Source organism: Chlamydotis macqueenii, chromosome 7, assembly GCF_036417535.1.
Source record: "Chlamydotis macqueenii isolate bChlMac1 chromosome 7, bChlMac1.mat, whole genome shotgun sequence".
Taxonomy (NCBI): Eukaryota; Metazoa; Chordata; class Aves; order Otidiformes; family Otididae; genus Chlamydotis; species Chlamydotis macqueenii.
In genome coordinates this window covers 9916523-9939390 of record NC_141562.1, presented here as the reverse complement: position 1 = coordinate 9939390, position 22868 = coordinate 9916523, and the positions used below count along the sequence as shown (strand labels likewise).

Below are 22868 nucleotides of genomic sequence, written 5' to 3'. Positions count from 1 at the left end.
AATGCCTGACTGCACTGAGTGAGGTAAGTAACGTTAGACTCATATCAGTAGATGTCAAGCAAACAGACAGGACTGCTGTGACATTATGTACATATTACCTCAGTGTGAAAGCTATGGCTTTCTCTAGATTCTGTCCTGGTTGCACGGCCAGCATCCCAAATAAAGAATCTCTATTGTTTTTTTTTTTTTTTCCCCCCACTTCCACACTGGAAGTGATAGTGTAACGACCATCATGAAACAGCACATACAACTGCCCTGCTAACCACACCGAAACATAAATAGCCTTTAAAATGGGAAGACCAAAGAAAGAATAAAACTCATGTAAGCCAAAACATTAAAACCTGCAACAAACTGAACATGAGATAATTTAACTCCTTTCATATTATTTTTAAGGAGAGGTATCTCAAAAAAGCCTTCTCATTTAAAAGCCAGACAAACACACCGCATGTGATATAAGAACAGTAAAACACAGAGCATTACCATGTGAAAGAAACATGTTGCAATTATGTCAAATACTGCTTTTTATATTTTATTAACAAGCAAGCATCCCTGGAATTGGGTCTATATAAAAATACTTCATTAACCAATCAGAATACAAGGGAGTTATATAAATTTATTTTATGCAACATTGATTAGTTTTGAAAATTCCCATTTTTAATGTTTTAATTTCATCTTTTATTTAAAAAAAAAAAATCACTAAAAGGACACAACCCACAAAAATACAATCTGTATCTGCTCTATATTTACAGATAACTGGTCACTATTAAGGCACAGATTTAAACTAACATTTTTATGTAGCAAGTCAAATATTTGTGCATAATATAACACTAACAATACGGTACACTGTACTGTCATATTCCCTTTGTGGAATCAAAATAAGTGAGAAATTTTTTTCTTCCAGTGTGTTCTTTTTCTTTTGTGAAGCCCTATTGAAAAATAATGTTGTTAATGGGAAATTCTTCACTTTGGTGTAGATGATATAAGCACTGCTCAGCAAAGACCACATCAACTTAATACTGTAATAAAATCAGTTTCTGAGTATAGTACTGTCTAGATACATAATATGTACTTATGAAAGACTAAAAATCTAAGAGTGTAAAGGTTTTCTGATGCTTTTAAGTTTAGGAAAAATAAGCAAGGAGGGGTTGCAGAAAGTTCTGTACAAAGTGTTGCTGAATATTTATTTCATTAAAAATATTTTGTAACATTAATATGACTGAATACAATTTGATTTGCAAACACTGGTCTTGCAAATGCAAACAGTTAAATGACAGCTTACCTGTAAGCACATAAGTAGTCCATGTGAATGGAACTGTCTACATGCTTAGAAGTAAGGACAAGTGTAAATAGCTTTAGAATTAGAAGCTGTGACTTCCACAAGGGTTTCCATGAAGTTGCTCTTGCCCGTGTAACACACATACACACAAATATCCCATAGATACGTGGATACTGACTTCTGGCATTTGAGCACAGTAACTTTGATGTGAGCAACTGCGTGTGTACAAGATGCAGTTTTATCTTTTCAGATTTCTAGTACAATTTAAAACCAGAGGAAGCTACCATGCTACTCAATCTACTGGGGAAGTCACTCAGCTATACATCATTAAGTAGATATGGCTGAAATGAGTACTGAGCAGCTATTTTTTGCTAACTGCAACAAGACTTCATATTATTGCTTGATCATCTATGCCCTCAAGTAATAGTTTCTTTAAATTCCCTTTGTGTGTGCAAACTTCTCTGTACATCACTTAGTATTCTCACCTTGAAAGAATTATCCATGGAAAGTGTCAAAATTATTTCTCACCCATTTTTGCATAAAAACCAACTACTGTAAATGTTATTCTAATGCCTTCTGTTAAGAGCACTTGACAGTGGTTTATGTCCATCTCAAAAGGCTTGTACACTGAACATAAATAATACATTACAGTAGAGGTAATTCACAATACTTCTCATGGGAACGCTTTTCAACAAATTAATGCTTGGAAACTTCATATTGCATTGCAGAAAGAGGCACTTCATGAATTCCTTCATTATATCAGAACCCTTCATAAACCCATAACAAGACATCTGTAAAGACAGAGGAATAATATTGCCAAATTATTTGGACTTTCACAGTATAAGAATGCAATAGTTAGCTCTAGCCACTTATAATACAGACTCTTTCTGTTGAACTTAACTTGTTTCAGAAATAGTTCATCTCCGGAGTTCTAAACACTTCTGCAGCTGACAATTACAAATCTAGATTGAACAAAACAGATGCTATCACACCTACTTTATGTAGGTTGCTTAATTGCTGCATGCATAGTCATGTAAGTAATATGCGTCATTTAATAAATGGCAACAGTGCTGTCTTGTCAAATTAGATTAGTTGGCTGTTTAATCAAACTGACAGCCCAGAGCTCTAGTTTGATGAATGCCTTTCATTCTCTACCATAAATCCGCAGTAGATCAGTTTCATCTTTTACGTATTGTAGGTGTATAGAATCTAAAAATAAAAGTCTGATATAAATAAGTGTCCTTTAGTGGCAGGGTACTAAAAATAGCCCTTTGCTTTGAGACAACCATTAAAAACAGTTTTAGCATAACAGGCAGCAGTTAAATATGATGACTGCAAAGGGTTAATATTGCAAGGTCCATTTTGGTCTTTCATCGCATCTGTTACAGAGAGTATGGCAGCATGAGACTTCTTCATAAGAGAGTAATAGGACTGGTCCGCTACCAAGCGGCTTGATTTTGCAACAATCTCTTCAGATCGCTACCGGGGAGACAAAGAGAGGGAAAAATCTGCTTAAGAACCAGTTTCTAGTACCATTATAGTGAGATGTGACTTAATGCAGGAACACCTGGAAAAAATTTGATTAGTGCCAATATAAAAATTGAAATGGAAATGAAAGAGAGAAATAAATTTCCACAGGACAAGAAATCAGAACATGTAAAGTGCAGAAAGACCTCAATAATTATTTTAAGCAGTACCAGAAAAATCCATCTTGATAAAACCAAAATCTATGCTCTCTGGCATCCCAGCTCTTCATTCTTCCTTCATTCAACATAGTAAAAATTCAGTGCATACATTATAGTTATAGGTAATAAAATACTAAACAAAGAACCCTATATTATTATTATTGCAAATTCTGTCCAATCTACACGAGTAAAACGTAACCCACATTTGGTGTTTTGAAAGACAACAGACAAAATGTGTTTTCTCTTTTTTTTTGGCACAGTATTGTGCAGACAAAATGCTTTGGTCCTTGACACCCAAAGTCCCAAAGTGCAGAGGGTGGTGTGCAGTGAAGGCTGTCCACAGGATTGCCATGTCCATCTTTACAGCTGACTTTGAGCCACAACTTACTGCTACCAGCGTCCGCTGACACTAGCAATGTCCGAATGATACTGACGCGGCAGTCTTCCACTAGCTCCACCTTCCAGGAATGAGGCACGTATGTTTGATGGGTCAAAGAGCTTTCTTCGGTTTTTATTCAGTTCTATAAATGTAACAAAAAAAAAAATCTCTCATCAGAAGTTTTTCTAAATATTTTCATCTAAACCAAAAGCAAAACATCTATTTAAACAAAGAAAATATTTTAGACAGAACAGTATGATCTGAAACTGTCTGGGAGGCACTCGTTCAATTTAACAGCTCAAGAGGATGGTCAGAGCGTCAGGTTAAGACTCAAAGAGGCTGCTTGGGATGCAGGCACCTATTTGATGCAAATCTTAATTGGCACTGACACAGTGGGGAGTGGATAGTATTTTACAATATTGATTTAGATCAAAGTGACATAGCCGAAACTTTAAAAAGGTTCTGTTACACTACTCAAAGGCCACATGCACACAGAATGTATGGCCGCAGCACAACCATGCAACGTAAACTGCGATAATAGAAAAGCTTATTACCAACTTGATCATTTCGTAATGCCAAATTCTTTATTTTAAACACAACACTGAAACAATATTTTCATAAGGCCTTTTAGAAAAAACAGATGCTTACCTCTTATTCAAACATGCACCCTAAGCTTGTACTAGGCAAATGCTCATCCAGAATGTTTTTCTTTTCCCCACTTTTCTATTCTTGTAAACAAACTCCGTGATAGATACAAAACACTGAAAGATTACCTAGATTTTCATAACTGGTATCGAACTAAGTACAACCAAATTTTTACCCTCTTTATGCCTTCATTTTAAATTCATAAAAAATATTCACTAATAGTATCAGAAGAAGAGATGCAATTGGAAGAAAAATGATCTTACATTATAATGAAGCATCTGAAGAAAACTCTTCCTCTGATACAGATTCATTGCCTAAACAATGTAATATGAAATCTCATGCTATTTATTACAATTAGAAAAAAGCTAGTTAGGCTTTATATGCTACCGCACATTGTAAGAAATTATATTTGGCCTTCATCTTTCTACATGAAGGATGGGAGACAACCTTTTAATTCAAGTGGGTTGGAAAAATTCCAAATAAGAGTTACATGTTTCTTTTCAAATCTATTCACTTTGCAGAAACAACTGGCCTTGAGGAAAAAAAAAAAAAAACCCACAACCCAAACAAACCACAAAAAAACCCAAACCAAAACCAAAGCCCCCACCAAACCAGGAAGTTTTTCCCAGTAGGATGATTGCTCTGCTAATGAATAAAGTGGAGGACAGGGAACCAAAAGCCTGAAAGCGTCAGTTCTGACTGATCTGCAGTACTGTTCAGAGCCTCAGAGCCTGTAATCCCAGGGCTTCTATGACCCACAGTTTTGGGGCATAAAACAAGTTCACAATCTGCTGTGAACCAAACTATCTGCCAAGCTCCAACTTTACAAAGGGACACAGGACTATGCAAGTGAAATCTTATTCAGTAATGAGAAAGCTCTAAAAGGCCTGGTTTTAAGTGCCTTCTGATGAGCGGCAAGCCAATATGATCTCTGTGGAATAGATTGTTAATTTGCAGTCTTTCCAAGATTTGTTGTCAACTATAAACACACAATTTAAGCGAAAAGAATACAAACAATACTTAAAATCAACAAATGATTATCTGTGTTATTTACCTGAGATGGCAAGCAGCATTTTTCTTCTGGCACCGAAAGTGGTAATTCCTAACTCTTTCAAATCTTGATCAGTAAGAGTAAGGAATGTCTGCAGATCAATCTAGAGTGAAAAGAAACAGGAAAATAATGCAAAACAAGTCTCTCCCCAAAAGTATTAAGCCATAAATGTGGTTTAGAATAGTTTCACATTTCCCCCCCCATTACATTTTACAGTTACTCTGCCAACCTATTATTTGCATGTAAACAGCAGTCATAGCTTTCCAATCACACAGTTGTTCTTCACACAGTTGCTCAATTACCTACTCTGCATTTCTGAGCAATTAAAAAGTGAGCAGTTTTAGCCAAGCACAGAAGATCAATTCATCTTATTTGTGACTCTTCAGATTCTGGGTATTTACCACAATTGCTACAAGTGCTGGGGAACAGCCAGGTATGTGTCTGTAGATACGCTAGGTGCTTTGGGCTACAGCAGGTTAGCAGAGGATGATTGCCCAACTGCTGGTGATGCATTTGAGTTAAAGCACTGAATATTTCATAGCATTGCAATGTGTGTGCAACCATATATGTTTGTGGGCTTGTTTCTCCCAATAATACACAACAACATAGTAAAAATTGTTTAGTTCTCACTCTGGCCAAACTACTTGGCTCATCTCACACCTAATCAGTAACTCCTGAGGTAAGAAAAACCGAAACAAAACCCAATTTGTCAAACAAACGCCATCTTTAGTGTTAGAAACCAACACAACCATCTCTCCTTTTTAAGAGTGGCTAAGATAGCAGGAAAGGATTAACGACTGGATAATATGGGTATTATGGGACATGCAGGGGAGTACAGAGGAAATAAACCTGAGGAACTGTACACAGAGCTGAGGTACAGCTGGACTTATTGACCCAGATTGAGGACTGACCTTGCTACTTTCAGAGCAGTTGCAGGCAAACCCATGCTGGTGTCAGTCCCACACCTGCCAGTGCTTTGCAATCCAGAAAGAGTTCATCAGCTCAATGCAGCCAGTTCCTAAGCACTTTTGTGCAGTATTGAACAGCAGTAAAATTCCCTCACAGCATTTAAGCAGCATGATTAGAGAGAGACAAGAAATGCTGGCATGAAATGCATCAGATTCAGTTGTCCCCAGGCTGAGATAGCAGCAACACATTTCAGTGGACTCAGGATGATTCTGTGAATGCTTATACATGAGTGCACAGAAGGTACAAATTCGCCTCATGTCTACCCTTGGAACAGTGTAGTATGCAATTCAGTGTGCAGTTTTCCTCTCATGGAAGCAAATCTGAAGCTAAATACTGGCACACCAGAGCAACTTATGCAACATGAATGCAAGTTCATTCTTCGTGAACACATGCACAGTTCTCAATGACAAGGTAATCTATGCAAAAGCCTACTTTGTGTGGTCTATTAGAAGAAAACATGCAGGTGCAAATCCGAGACCAGCAACTGGTGCAGACCTCACTGCTGCTAGAGATGCAAAGCAGACATATGGGTCCAGAACACAGGAAGATGCCAAATCCAACTGTAGTCCTTCACCTGTACCACATCAGGTACTGACACAACCCACATGGACGTGTGTTTTGCTCCCTAGTACACCCAGTTCTAGCAGTGTGACACATACAACTTCCCACACACAACTACAGTGCTTTCAGGACAAACTCAGGGGCTATGTGTCTAAGCTAGTAAGTTTTGCAGCTAGGCTCACTGTCCCTTTGGGACAGTTAAATCTGTCACCAGAATGAACTATAGGTGGTATGTGCCCCATTCCTGGAAACATTCAAGACCAGGTTGGATGGGGCTCTGAGCAATCTCATCTGGTTGGAGATGTCCCTGCTCCTTGCAGAGGGGTTGGACTAGATGGCCTTTAAGGGTCCCTTCCAACGCAGTCTATTCTGTGATTCTATAATAAATCATTTGCAGATAACCAATAGTATTCTACAGAGACGAAATATCACCACTTGAACGAACTTGAAATGAGCTGGTGCAGAGGTGGAAAGCTCACAGAGATGACTGACCATATCTCCCTGTTGGGAATGGATCAAAGGAAGTCAACTGACACACAGGGGAAGAAGTGAGGGATGAATATGTGACCTCAGCATCAGCCGAGAGAAGACACTACTACTGAATGCAAACTGGATTTCCATAACCTATACGTGAAGTTGACCAAAAGCTATTAAAATGGTAGCGAACATCCTAGTGGGACCCAAGGTTTAAACTTCCTTGAATTAAAAGAAAAAAAGCTCTAATTTAATTCTTTGTTCAGTATATATCACAGATGCAGGACAAAATAGTACTCACATCTAAGCTGGCTATCTGGAAATTGAAAGATGTACGATACAGCTTTGAAAGAACAGCTCAGAGAAGTCCTGTCACAAAGTGAGACTTCTTAGTGGCTTTGGTAAAGAGACAGAACAACTATTACTGGAAAACATGGTATCAACGCAAAGGTGGTGTCTTTCAAAGGAATACAAACCTCTTGCTGTTGGAATACGTCTGTGTATTTGCCCAAACCAAGTTTGCTGAACAGCTCAGGCAGATCAGACCCCTTAAACAAACTGTTCAGGTTACAGCCATTGCTTCCTGTCAGCGAGGAAATGCAGTCCATGTAATTACTGCTACTGAGATAGTGTTCAGCTGAAAGGGAAGAAGCGCACTTTTTAGTCACAGAAATGCATGAGTTTCTGTCATATCAACATTGTGTTCTGTTAGATCATGAAATTAACAAAACATTTAAATCTTCATTATTCAGGACAAAAAGCCTCTCAGTGGTCTGAGAATGAACAGCATAAGGCAATTCTTTTGTTAGTTAAGTTCCAGTGCTTGTTTTCTATAAAAAGATATTTGGGCAAATCTTTTGGGCAATAAAATCACTTTATGTGAACTGTCACATGGATACAACCCAGGAACTCATACAGAGGTGAGAGTCGCAAAACCCCGTTGCTTTTCATTGTCTTAAGCCATCCTTTTTCTCCAGTGACTGTTTTGGAAAACACCATTCCACACAAATGCAAACTGCACTTTTTGGTCTGGAGGGGAAGAAAACCATGCTGGAGCAATTCCTGGTAAAGGAACTACATAACAGACACATGATATGGTTCTTATTTCACTACAATGCAGACAAAAAAAAATGCAATAGTTTTATGAAAGACTAAAACTGGATATACCCTCCCTACACAATTCTAAGTTACATTCCTAGAAGGTATATATTTTTTTAATACTTTCCAGGGTGAGGTTCTTAAAACAGAGTGCAATCCTTCTCCTCTGTGTGTACATACTGGTAGTATGCAATCACATAGTTCATAATTACTTTTCCTCATGCTGTGTAAGAGCAGGATAGCTCCCAGGGAGAGCATCAGGTACGTGTGTAGATGGGGCCACTGAGAGCGCTCCCTTGTCACAGACACCGAAAAGAACAGCAGTGAATGATGCATAAGAGGCTTGCAGGAGGTGAAGGATACTTTCCCAGGTGAGTAAAATTAAGATTGTCCCATAGACTTATGCTATGGCTTCTACTATAGAATGCCAATTGGATATAAAAAACACCATTTTCACAACTGGCTAGGCTACATTTCTGGTTTTCTGGGTACTGACTAGTTAGAAATTCTCCAAACTCTGTAAATCCGATCCCAGATGCTTCAATCAACCTTAGCTCAATTTTGGAAAAGAGCTTTAACATACATTAAACCACTCAATGTTGAAAATGTGAACATTAAGTTTGACAAATGAAGCAGTACCTAAGCTGATTTTTTTAGACTTTAAAAGGTGGCACTGTAATTCTTCACTATCAGAGTAAAGATAACACTGAAAATACCCAACAAATTCATGATCCTACACTCAGGGCAGATGATGCAAGGTCACCTACTGAAAACTGAACCTTAAGACATACTTCTTACTGGTTCAGTCAGGAAGCACTGTGATAAAAACAAAGAAGAAACTCAATACTACTATGCAATTGTGTCAATCAAGACTTGCATTTTAGTACTCTGGCACTTAGACATTACGGTAAATACATTTGTCCAGCCAACTCAACTATTTATTTCGTCCCTCCTCCACACATTTCATTCTCTGGGAAAGCTACAGCTGCTATAGAACAGTTTCCCCCCATCACCAAAGTATTCACATTTCTAATGTTCTTCTAATGCATACGTAAATACATTTTAAATCCTTATTTATTTAATTAACCTAGAGTTTCCATTTTTGTCCAATGAACTTGGAAACATTAATGGCTTGATTTTAAATATAAACTTTCATCTTTTATTCTGTGAGTACTTAGAATATGGTATGCAGCCATTCACAACTGAACTAATGCACCTTATAAAAATCATAAATAATTACAAGTATACCAACTACGAATATTTTCTCTAATTGAATCTCTCCTTTCCTAGGATGTCCAACTTTTACTACCTGAGTACTTCGCAGTTAATCTGGGATTTAGGTTTTATTCACCTTTAGAAGAAAAATGCAACAGCAACAACAAAATAAAACTTGCCATAGTAGTTATTTTCCCATAATGCAGTTAGGATAGACCAGTATTCTCTACCTCCATTTTTCACTCTTTCAGAAAGGTATATATAAAGTTATTAAAAAAATGAAATTAAGTTTCAAAGAGTTCAGCTGAAGTAAAACTTTAAATATAGTAAGAATATAGCATTCAGCAAGAATGTGTTGCATAGAAAAAATATCACGTTACACAACCTTGCACATGCTTTAACTTTTCAATTTGTAAAATAAGTTTACTTTGCACTTGCCAGTAATTTAAATCCCTACTGGTGTCAGAAAACATTGATATTAAAAGAAATACTCATTGATATCAGCTTTTTTTTTTTTTTTAAATCAGACCTTAAGAAATTATTAACCTGATTTATTTTGTTTCCGTTTGGGGCTGCCAATTGAGGAGACAAATTCATTATGAGCTGTAGGTCCAAGGCCATTACGGTCTCTCCAGTTATCAGATTCACTGCCACTCCCCAGGTGCTCCCGACTGTTGGACCGCGAGAGAGACATCGATGAACCCTGCAAATAAATAAATAAATAAATAAATAAATAAATAAATAAATAAATAAATAAATAAATAAATAAATAAATAAATAAATAAATAAATAAATAAATAAAAAGGAAAAAAAAAAAAAAAAGAAAATTTAGACAGAAAATAGAAGTTTCATTGTGACTCATTTTTTTTGAAGCGGCTCAGTTTAAAAAAACAAAACAGCTTTTAATGCTTGCAAACATTCTTTCGGCAGTTGATCAATAATTGCAAACTGGACACAACGACAGCAGGTGTGCTTAAAACATACACAGTTTACAGATTTTAAGCAGAAGTTAAAGACTATGCTTCAAAATTGCACAGTATTTCCAAGTTTGTTTCCAAAACGTTCCATGCTATCAAATTCCCACACAAACTGTAGACAAGGCAGTCTATCGACTTCATCCCTTCATGGTAAAAAGAACATAACAGAACATCTGTCTGAAGATAAGCCAATTGAGTACACAATACTTTACAACAGTGTGGTATACAACACAACAACAATTCTGCAATGGTTTGTGAATCTGCAGCTTTTTTTTTTTTAAATAGATTTTCATATTCCTGTAAAGTACTAATTATCAACTCTCTTATCACTCGGGGTCAGAATGTTCCAAAATAAGGTCACACCATTCCCTGAAAGCAGCTGTTAACCATGGAATTAGTATGTACCCCAAGAAGATGGACATTATTGATACCACAGACTTACATGAACTAAAAATTGTGGAACCAAATGAACAATTCAGTTCTACACACATGCATCAAATTCCAATTAAAAGGCATAATTTCCGAGGCAGTAATCTTTACTATTCAGGCAAATTGACACCACTGAAGAAAAAAAGGCAAATCTTCTTGTCAATGGCAAAATCGGGAAGTTATCACCTACAGTTAGTACAACTCAACAAATGAATAAAGGCAGGAATGGACTTCAAGTCTTTGAGAAAAGCAAGAAGAGACAGCACTTTTACATTATGTTAGATCATAGTGATGGCTAGGAGTTGTGAAATAAAAAAATATGTCAACCAACATTTCTGGAAAACTGAATGCATAGTAAAGTATCAGTGAAGATGAAATACGTTTGGTGAGCTTATTTTACAAATGAACTTCTCAGAAATTAGACTATAATACCACTACTACATCTGTTCAAAGACTTCAGCAGATGACTGTCAAACATGCAGTGAGGAAGCATGGCGGTACTGCCTCTAATAAAAATGCTGCTGAAGACTGCTAAATTTAATGATACAAAGAATCCAAGATTTTTAGCTTCCCCAGATGTTTCCACAATAGATCACACCAAACAGTGGAAACAGGAGTCCCAGTACACTGTATCATTTAATTGGAGAGAGCTAAGCCTGTGGTTTGCACATGGGCAGATTCCCAGTGACTGTGTCCTTGGTTAGAATGACATGCCTGCTTAGAGACTTCTAGCAGTGCATCATAGTCTGGAGGAAAACTAGCTCAATCAGTATAGAAAATCACGAAAAAAAGAAATAACATATTTTGGTTATCATTTTTTCTCTCCCCCTAATTACTACTGCAAGCTCATTACATATATCCAAGCCTATTCCATGTAGCTGAATAACAAAAAGTTCACATGTCAACTGTGGAACAACAAGGTGCATTTTTACCATGGCTGAATATTTCTTTTGCATTGAAAGACAAGTAGAGAGAAAAGCTGCCTGAAGTCCTAGTCCTGAAGGACCATTTACATTTTACATCACTAGGACAGAAATAAAGAAAAAGGTGTCTCTATGGAAGTTGTAAAAGATTACAGTAAGGAAAGACACTAAAAAGCAACTTGAGAATGCCTTTGAAAAATAAAGGAATAAAAATTCCCTACAAGATTCCAATGATGGAACTCCTCAGACAAGCAAGTCTGAAGAGACTTACTTGACCCTATGGCTACCTTCTCCCTGTGAAATTTCTGGGCCCAGTGAATAGAGCAAATAGAGAAAGCTCTTCCAGTTCTATGGCTTTGTCAACAGAAGATAAGATGAGGCACAGCCATTTCTTGTTCTAACTTCCTGCTCCACCATGCAGCGATTCACATTGTATAGTTTATTTACTATATACACACTGTTTTAATTAGGTTACAAAATTTCTATCGCTATCTACAACTATTAAGACATCTGGTCCTAAGTTGTTTAAAGTTTCTTTAAAAAAATACATTTTCAGGAGCAGACTTGTGTAAAGCTAAGGTAAGATTTATAAAGCTGAGATAATTTTGTGTGTTGGGCTGAAGATATTCCATATGCGTTAATATTTATGCAAGAAATTTTTCACAATTAAAGTTACAACCCTAAGAGGAAAGCTAGAAACCTTATCTGCAAGCCTTCTTTTTACAAAGTGCAGACTTTTCTCTAGAGAAACAATTGTATCATTCACTACAAATAAACCTTCCACTACAGTTTACGTTTTTATACCTCGTACGTAGTTGTCATAGATGGCTTGTATGATACATGATTCGCTCTTCTTAGTTCCTTGATAGTTTCTGCAGGCATAGATTTAGAGAATCCCAAACCACTCCACGTATTTGTTGGAGTTCTCACTTCTGTTACAACTGGCTTCTTTAACATAGCTGAAAAAATAGAAACAAATTAATAAATCTCAACCTTAGTAAAGGTACTGTGATGATAACCCTGAAGTAATGTATGCTAATATACTTCAACCCACAAAATGGTAAGTTCTAAACAATGCCACTTGCTACACAGTTTGAATCCTACCCTTCCTTAAGGCAATTTACTCTGTCACAAGATAGTTAAACCTCACAGGGCTGCAAGGAAGCCAAAGGAATCAAACCTGTTTCCAAAAGAGGAGTTTCTGATTTACTGTTGGTGGAGAGGTTATTTGATTTATGTTTAAAAGGAACAAAGATATGATGAAGTCCCTTATCAATTTGTAAGTTAATTTATCCCTGAAATAAGGATAAACTTTATCAATATGACAAACATTTAGAATTTAATTTGCATCCAAATAAAATCAAGTATTACAGCTGTGAGGTCTCTGAAAACCACACTGAACATTTGCATATGGATATACTCACACAGAGAATATCCCATCTGCAGGTTGTTTACACTGTATGTTATACTATGTTGGTATTAAGACTTTTTTGGAACATGAAAACTAATATACAGATGTTTGACTATCAGCTTTAAATTTGATTAAAAATCAAATGACAAAACTGAAACTTCAGAAAATTATTTCAGTTGTGTACTAACAAACTTTTCAGAAGTCACTGTTTATTCACATACCTTTGGTTGCTAGTAGCTTCTTCTGTTCATAGTCAAATGCCTAAAAATTAAACATGCAGAAGATAGCTTAATTGCCATTCTAACTAAATGTCATTCCAGTACTCAGCTCTTTGTAAAAAGAAAGGTTTTGGAAGTGGCCAGTGAACACACCTAGGAGAAACCTGAAGTACTGCACAATAATTTGACAGTAGTCCAGTTAGAGCCTTAGTTACTTAAAGCATTCACTCAAACATAGACAACAAAGATTTTAAATAACTCTTTGATATCCATTTGAGTGAGGCTGCATCAGTATTTACAAACTGTTTAAGCAGAATTTGTCTTATTTTTTTAGTAAGATATTTTTTCAAGCATTGTTTCTCTTCCTTAATCATCTATCCTTAGCAGTACCAAAAAAGATAATATATTATCTTAGACAGCAAGTCTAGGCACCACAGCTATTTTAGCTAATCTTTCAAATCTTTAGTTCTTCTCCATGCACTCATCTTCTGTAGGAAAAAGAACCTAAGTTTTGAGAGAATTAAAAAAAACCCCTTGTATTTTCACTACCTATGAGAATGGAATATTTGAAGTTTAAATACCCCTGGTTAGATAAGCCATACTTCTCTGAATTACGGATTAGCAAGTCTAAACATACACATATAACTACAAAAATGCAGTATTGAGCTGAGGCATTAAATTCACTACTTGAAATAACTAGAGCTCTGATAAGGAAAGGGGCTGCAAAACACTTAATCTTGTCCTACTACTCCATGCAGTCTAGTTATGCCCACACCAATAGACCCAACTACTCTGTTACTACTGCTTGACAGTCAAACGGGTCTCTGTCTTTGATGGGCTTTGCAATAACATGGAAGTAGTTTATAGTACAGTAGTAGGCTGTAATTAACCAAGTAGGGACATAAGAAAGGAGTGTATGTACAGATCCATATTTGTACACGAAACCCAGTGTAGTTACTGGGTAAATCCTCCTGTATATGAACCTGAAGCTATAGAAAAAAAGTTGTGGTGACATTTCTTACGAAAAGTTGTAAAAAGGCTTTTGTAGATTTAAGTCTCTCTTCAGAGCAACGATATAAGATATTTTTACACACAAGTAACGTTTGCATAGACTAGTATAAAAAGAATTATCCAGTTTATTCTGTACTTAAATTTCTTATTCAAAAGAAGCATAAAGGCTTTTTTGTCTTCAAGACTTTCAGCTGACAATCCACTCTTCATTTGAAAGAGTTAACTACTTTGCTGGGAAACACTTGTAGTAAAAGTTTAACAGCAAGTCAGTCTACTAGTCAACGGCCACCTTTCCATTCCATGGTAATTTTACTTTGCAATTATTAAGTTTTGTGCTAGATTTGGGTTTATTCAGGGAAACGTACCTGCATATTTACATATGACGGCTGCGGAGCTAGACGTGCTCTTTCAGAGTTCTGCTGGGCAGCTGCTGCTCGCTCTGCTGCCCGTTCACTTCCAGGAGCCTTTTTATCAGCCATGGGACTTTCAGAAGCACTTAACTCTGCATCCGAGAGCAGCCTCTCTGCAGTACTGCAGGAGCAAAGCCAGTGTTAACTCCAGTCTGCTTTTTGCAAGCAGCAAACATTCAATGCAATTTTGATAACTGAACTTTATTCTGAGAAGTTGGGCAGAAAAATTCAAGAAATGCCAATACACAAATATCTCAGAGTTTTCAGCAACATTTCCCAAGTTTCAGCTTTCCTTTACCTGATCTCTGTCAGTGAAACAAAGCATGTATTGCGGCTTCCTATATTACCAACGAGGAGGTTGGTATATAGTTTATATTGATATAGTAAATAATAAATCTATAGTTTATAGATTCAGATTTGAGCTGCCTGGTATTTGGCGTTATCATGTGCCATCCCCAGTGTGACTTCATACCATTCAGCCTTGCTCAGACCAGCAGTTCAGAAGTTCTAACAGACTGACAGTAGTAGGATAGAGAGTATAATGGGGACTAAGTTAACATGGGTCCTACTTTCTTCTAAAGCTTCATTAATTGCAGTCCTACATGCCAAAGCACCTCTTAATGCAATCTTTTACTTCTAAAAATCAACCACATTCTATGCTTACTCTTATATAAACTCTTACGTCAAACCGAAGTGATCATGTTTTATATGCTGTAGACTACACCAGAAAATTGCTCTAAACAAACTGTGAGCACTATATCCTCAACAAAAATACCAAGACATACAAACAACTGAGTCTGGTTAGCAGGAATCCTTGTGCTTCTAAACTATGAGAGTGGAATTAATGAAATACATGTCATAGCTTTAACAGTGTAAATAAATGAGGTAAGATAAAATACGCATCTCAAGAGAGTGATGATAAACAGTTCCCAAAAGCAATAGGGAAAACACTAAAGTAGATTGGACAAAACACCATGTTAACAAAACCTGTGTTGCCAAGACATATGACTCAAAAGAGCCTTTCCCACTGCTAACTCATTAAAAAAAAACAACCAAATAAAAAAAAAAAATCATTGAGACAAGTGTTTGAGATACTTTGCCCTAAGTATCATTTTCTAAGAAGAAAACAGCCTCAGGTACACTCAAAAGGAAAAAGGCTGTCCGTTAGGAATTGTTCTGAACGCAATCAATAAAAAAAGGAAAGTGAAAAAACATATCCTTTAGAAACAGGTAATGGAAGTTCCCCTGAAAAAATTCTTCACTCTTTTGTGGGAGAGCAAAGGCATTTTTTTTTCCCCCCAAACCAAAAGAAAAAATACTGAAGATGTACAAAAAGCATTCAAAGTTTGCAATTATCAATCTGGGGGGTATATTAATGTCCAGTGTGATAAAAAAAAAAAATCAAGCACAATTTGAATCAGTTAAGTATCTTGTGACTGAACCATCCCTTCTACCTACAAAAACACATCAAGTATTTTTGCAGGGCGGAAGTTTCTTTAATCTGTATTGGCGCATTTAACTTACTGTAAGTGAGAGTTTTTGGTGCCTTGCAGTAATTCAACCGTTTGTCTCTTAGCACAGGCCTGTTTGGAAGAACTCATCATCTGCTTCAGATCACTGGTATTTGCTGAATGGGATGGACTTCTTGGCATGCCCACTTCTACAAAAGCATCATTGCAACCTACAAGACCAATAAAGCGAATAGTTAAACAAAAACTCTCTTATGTTCTAATGAACTTACTGAAGGAATGACAACCACAGAACAAAACCTGCTCTCCTTTCTTACGCAATTATTCTAGTCTTCAGGGACATTAACTTAGTCAGGGTTAAGTAGTCAGAAATCTAAGTTCAAATGCACAAAAAAGGTGTTAGTATTCACATATATGGTAGACACTAAATATTTGCTTTTTAGAAAAAAATCTTCCAGTATAGTTAATACATCTATTCACATATGTCTAAGCTATATATTTTAATATATCTATTAGATTCTTCTAATCTGAAGACTGACTATCAGAAGTGACTACATATTTCAAACAAATTTGATTTTATATCCAGTTTTAATAAACCTTGCCAGGTGCTCAGGTAACTTTTGCTGGAAGAAAAGCTCCCTACTTAATATCCAAATATCTTTAGAAAATGTTTTTACAAATATTTATCACCTTAATTGGGCAATGAACCTTTTATTCAAATCCACATTTTAAATGGCCACAACCCGTAGTAAAAGAGCACCTCCTTGTTGATCAGTATTTGCAAAGGAAACAAGGCTTTTACACATATCTGATCAAGTCAGAAGAGGAACTAGGTTTCCCTCCCTCCAAGAACAATGAAAATAGTTCATTAATTCCTTTAGCTTCTAAAAGGCAGCATAACTGAACTACAGCTATAAAACATGCAAATAAATTCTCTTTGCCATTGTCATCTAGGTTTGATCTATATACGATTTTCTGCAATAACCTTCTCAAAGACATTAATTCTTTCTTTCATTAAATAACAAAAATATAGCATTGTTAAATCAGCATAGATTGTGTTAAGCAATGAAGTTAAGCCGCTGTAAAGCATTCTAAAATTTTCATAGGTTATTTCCCTCTGCTCTTAGGGAATAAATCAAATGTTATGAGTGTATTTATGTTGATTTAAGGTGTTTCTATCAGCAGTACAGCTCAGATACTACAACTTCTATTTACTTTCTTTGACAACAAATCTGGGAGATCAGCAATATATTTACATTTTTGTTTCATGAACTGTACATAGACTGCACAAACACTACTTGACAAAAGAATAAAATGTAAAAATCTTACCTTCTGCACTATTTGACTTGGCAGCCACTTGTTCAGAGGCACCATGAGTACTTGCTTGCCTTACCGGATCACTGTGGTTTGCGCTCAACACATTTTCTCCTAGTGATGTGGCAGACAATGCAGCATACTTGATATTTGAGGTCTGAAATGATTGTCAAAAATCACTGACGTGATTGCTATGCTTAAGGAAATATTGAAAGAATTTCCCTTTTCTATCTGTGCAGGAAAACAAGCAATTCATCTCTGGCACAGAAAAACAATATATTTGAATATCCAGTGTTTCAATCTTTAAGTCATATTTTGAAAACACCACTGATCTATTTCTAAACTTAGCAGCTTTAAGAATCTACTCATACAGCTATTTTCTCTTTCAGCTTTTCTTCATAGAGGTCTGTTACAAACAGATTTGGTTCTCCAGAGGTAATATAACTTACCTTTACATGACCATTTAAAGAAGGTGAGCCTTTTTTACTCTCTGATTGCATGCCATTAACGTGGACTTCAACAGGAGTCAAGCCTGGCGGTGGAGATGGAGTGTTTTGACCGTAATTAGGTACTCCAGACAACAGAATACTAGTTAAGGTTGCTTGGGCGGTAGATGGTATCATTAGGTGTGGAATAGCAGAAAAACCTGTAACAAAATTTGGTCATGTTCTGATTAAGTTTCTCATTTAACTTTATTGGGCATTATAGTACTTTATATAAATCTCTATTTTTATGTAGCTTTGATACATCACTAAACAAGTTTCCATTAGGACTGCATGCCAAAAATGTAGTGCTCTACCTAATCATTACTTTGCAGGTTAACATAGGGTTTTTTTTTGTAGAAAAAAGATGAAAACATTGCATGTGACAGCATGTCGTAATTTTATACTAAATTATAACTTCAAATTTGGATATTCAGTCATCTGTATTAGGATAAATTTAAGAATTATTAAGGTTCTAAAGAATGAATGATTCCGGATTTTTCAATAGCCATTCTAATGACTTAGTGTTGCACAGTTAATTTAATTCACATTTAACTTCCACCAACCTGTGGCATTTGTGTTAGCAAGAGATGTTGCCCATAACGTGGGACTAGGCGTGCCTGAACTTGGACTCTGCAAGGGACTCACAGAGCTGTTAAGGGCATTCAACAGAGAGTTTGGAGCAGTTGAGGTGTTGACTGACAGGGCTGTTGGACCTAAAAGGCCTGCAAAAAATTGTGCAAGTGAATATTTAGCTAAGACTTACAGAAAAACATTTTTCACAAAAGTACCAATTGAAAACAAGTAAACAAAACCCCACTAAGTTGCACTAGCATGTATTTCACAAACAAATTTTAACATTAAACTTGCTGTTTATTTGTTGCACAGAGTACATTAAGAAAGCTTGTTCTTGAGCTGGAAATCACATATCCAAGAAAAATTACAGCATCTTTTACGTTCTTCTACTGGACTCAAACTGTTGTCATGAAGTGCATCGGCTGCTTCTCACCCCCACCATCATCCCTTTGTATCCCCACTGCTGCTGCTGTCAGCTTGTTTCAAAGAAGCATCACTTCGAGACGGGAAAGCAACTGCACTACACAATCTTACTTTCATTTCAGACAATAATCTTCTTCTCAGAAGCTCATATGAATACACCACTACTTTCACACTAAAAACTACTCAAGTCCTCTTTGCCTCTTCCATACTGACTGCGAATCACCCCCCAAATGCTCTGCTTATTCCCCAAGCATTCCCTCAAACGAGCTCCTCAAGTAAAAGCATTCACAAGGCAGTTTAGCACTATAAAGAGATAAAAAAACTAACCCCAAAATGCAGGCATGACAAGAACAGTTACAAAAGCAGCTTTAAAAACCACAGTCAAATGGCACAAATGCTTGCCCCCGTGTGGCCCCCAAGAAAGCACGTGACATGGAACTACACAGCACTCCTGGATGGCAGGTCATGAGGGAACACGGTGGTTACAGGAGAACTCCAAGTTTGAAAAATCAGTGTCAATATTTGTCACTAAATTCTTCTGGGACTGCTTGATTTTTCTGTACGTTTCTGATAATAGGATATTTGCAGAGCTTAAAAATAAAATGGTACTTCCAGTCTGGACTATGTGCTGCTTCTATACAGGTACACGAAGCTAGAAAGCATACACATTTCTATCCTAAATTTCAAATTGATAAATCAGCTCTTAACTAGTAGCATGCGCATGCCTCAATTACACTGAGATGCAGCCAGAACTGAAATGTGGTGTTAGCTATGTTAACTTTCAAGGTAGTGTTGGCAGGCTTAAGCACCTACCCAAATTCAGGACAACCTGAGATATCACAATATTACCAAAGAAGAAGTTTCATTTCAAAGAGATTCTCCTGAAAGTTGTAAAATCAGTGTCCTACTTCACCTGTATTTCCCTCCCTTTCAGCTGAGAACTTCCAGAGGATTTTCAGCAGAGATGAGTCACACAGCTGATTATGAAAGCCTTGGAGGAAGTTTTACAACAACAAGCCCTTGAAAGGCCAGATGCTTTTGGAATTCTCTAATGCTTTAACACAATTCCTTATGCAAAACACACATCTGGTCCTTTTTTTTTTTAGTACAAATGAACTAAGTTTCAAACAAATAGATATCTATTAAAAACAAAAATATATAAATAGAAAATAGAACACATACCAAGCCCAGTGAGTCCTAGTCCTGCTGAGGACAAGATATCCAAACCAGGACAAGACAGACCAACAGGGCACGAGACAGTAGAGGGATTTGATGCTATGGTGACTCCACTACTTTCAAGTCCCAAGAGACATTTCCGTGCCTCATACATATTTAAGGCATTTCGTTCAACGCTTTTTACAATCACAGACTGTAGGTAAAGAAGACAAAATAAAACAAAAAAGGAAAATCAATGAGTAACACAACTATATAATATGGATCTGCAACAAACACAACTCTTCTTAACACTCCCTTATAGCTATCAGTACCAGAGCAGTGTGAGACAGCATGAGATCATGTCCATTACGAACTACTTAAATTCAGTGGCCTTGACGGCAAGTTTAGGGATTTTGTATGCACGCGACAATAAGAATGGTGAATGTCCTTTCTGTCCAAGAGAAACAATCATTATTGTACCTTGGTGCTATTGGTATATCAAATCTTAAGATCTAGAGAGGTGAACCTATAATTAAAGTCTTGCATTCCCTTTTATCAGAGGTCTGTACCTTGAAGTGGATAAAAAAAATAACTCATATTAAATTCAGCAATTAAGTTCATAGCTGTGAGAATAAAGTAACAAATGCCTAGAAAATCCAATTACAAAAACCATTATTTGTTCTTGTACGTTCTCTACATCATGTTTCTTTGTATTGATTCCATATATTCCTACACAGAGGCGCTTACTTATTTGACACAATGGAATAGTCTTTTCATATTTTGGAACTTTTGTCTGTTAGGGCATTGTATACAGCAATGCAGATAAGAGTCTCCTATCTATACTCGCCTGAATATCTTATGATTAATATCTCCCATTAGAGGTATTTTGTAATTCCATTTCTTGTGGTTCAACATCTTGCATAGAACACAGATTTCTCTCATAGTCATATTTCCTTTATGGGTTTGGGTTCTTTTTTTTTTTTTAACTTCTGATTGCTAAAGAGCACTGCAGTTAGGTGTGGCTCTGCAATTTAAGACTAATTTCTTTAAAAACAAATCAAGAGTTGTTCTAATCAGATACAATTTAGGTCCTCATAATTTATTTCGTTCATCAGCATCTTCCATGCCAAAGCATATATACTGATATTTCAGGCAGATGACACGTAGGCCTTTTACAAGTTTACGATCCATTAAGCTGGGGAGGAGGAGCACACATGTCAACTCATCAGCTCTGAAAAGTTGTCACATGAAAGCCTAAAACCAAAATATTAGCTTTTCACTAACCTTGCTTGGTTGCTTTGGCTTCGGTTTAATGCTTATGAAGACATCTAACTGCTCCATTAGCTGTGTTATAAACTGCGGTTCTACTTCAATTTCTTCTTTCATATCAAACATGAGCACAAGAGGAAGGCAACCCTGAAAAGATGCAAAAATTCATAAAGCTTATCATCTACCCTTTTCCCATGAAAATCTTAGCAATAAACTGAAAGAGATTGTAACACATGTACATCATGAGACAGTAACTTCAGAAAAAATAGCAAGGATGAAATTTTAAGTAAAGCCACTTCCATGTATGCAACAATACAGGTGTATCTTTCTACCCTGGGATTCTGGTGATATAACTATGAAATGATTTGCTGAATATCTGACATTCCAATCAGCACATATGCACCCCATCTTGGCTATTTACAGAGATTTAGAGGTGTGTGGAGGATTCAAATTCAGAAGCTACTATTACCGATTAAATCAGAACAAAATATTGTCAGGAACTGATAGCAGGACTCTCCCTCAAATGGCTCACATTAAACTATGTTTAAGATAATATATATATAATTCTGAAAAAAAATTCTCTGTAAGTCTTGTTGCCCAAGTCTTAACTTTTACCTTTCTCTTCCCCTGTTCAGATCAGCTAGATAAGTATTGTCTAGCGATATGGATAACACCTCTGAAACACATGAAATACTAAAACTTTAAGTAAAAAAAAAAAGCCCCCTCCCCCCTCTCCCAAAACCTCAAACCCAAGGAAAAAAGAAACCTCAATGGTCACAGTATGTCTAGAAATTATTAGATTGCTTCTTGTCACAAAACAACAAAAAGAAGCGTTCAAAGTCAGTTAAAAACAAATCCTACTTTTTGTGAATTTAGATTCACAGCAAAGTAAACAGTATCACACCTATCAGGAAAAAAGCCACCACAAGATAGACTCAGGAAAGTGGTCTTATTTAATCAGTTTCCTGCTTTTGCTTCAGAATGAAAAGGAGCAAATTGGTGTATTTATTCTTCAGATCACTAGTTCGATGTAATTTTATATTTAAATAGCACTTCTCAGCAGTACCACCTATAGCTACATAGTACTTCTCAAACCTAAATTAAAGTAATTTTAACTTAAGGAAAATTAAAGCAAGGCATCTTAAATATTTTCACTTCAGGAAGGCTGAGAAACACAGCTTGCATCCACAAAGTGAACTTCTCTGAAAATAACAATTATAAATTAAGTCTATTTAAAAACACTAAAATCAGTCAAGGATTTTTTTCTTTTTTCTTTTTTTTTTTTTTTTACACTATTGCTTTGTTATTGTATGTTTAAAATACATACTTCAAAAGAAGTTGAGAATGACTGCAGCTGTTTATCTGTATGTAGCTATTGGCATGGCTGGCACATTTAAGTGTTTTTATCTGAAGTTGAAAAAAACTGGTTTTACTAAGTTAGGAATTGG

General features: G+C 36.3%; 1 protein-coding gene across 2 annotated transcripts in view; it reads right to left on the bottom strand.

Annotated features, from left to right (window-relative positions):
* Positions 1-503: 503 nt before the first annotated feature.
* Positions 504-22868, bottom strand: part of BICC1 (BicC family RNA binding protein 1) — a 106275-nt gene continuing 83910 nt past the window's right edge. For both annotated transcript variants that reach the window (XM_086752636.1, XM_086752637.1), the window contains exons 9-21: positions 21436-21567; positions 20179-20365; positions 18564-18722; positions 17965-18161; positions 17531-17672; positions 16257-16413; positions 14688-14853; positions 13315-13354; positions 12487-12641; positions 9900-10056; positions 7517-7677; positions 5040-5139; positions 504-3482 (exon numbers count right to left, since the gene is read on the bottom strand). In XM_086752636.1, coding sequence (XP_086608762.1) covers positions 3352-3482; positions 5040-5139; positions 7517-7677; positions 9900-10056; positions 12487-12641; positions 13315-13354; positions 14688-14853; positions 16257-16413; positions 17531-17672; positions 17965-18161; positions 18564-18722; positions 20179-20365; positions 21436-21567 — 1884 coding nt within the window. In that variant the 3' untranslated portion in view covers positions 504-3351. The remainder of the gene's footprint in view (positions 3483-5039; positions 5140-7516; positions 7678-9899; positions 10057-12486; positions 12642-13314; positions 13355-14687; positions 14854-16256; positions 16414-17530; positions 17673-17964; positions 18162-18563; positions 18723-20178; positions 20366-21435; positions 21568-22868) is intronic.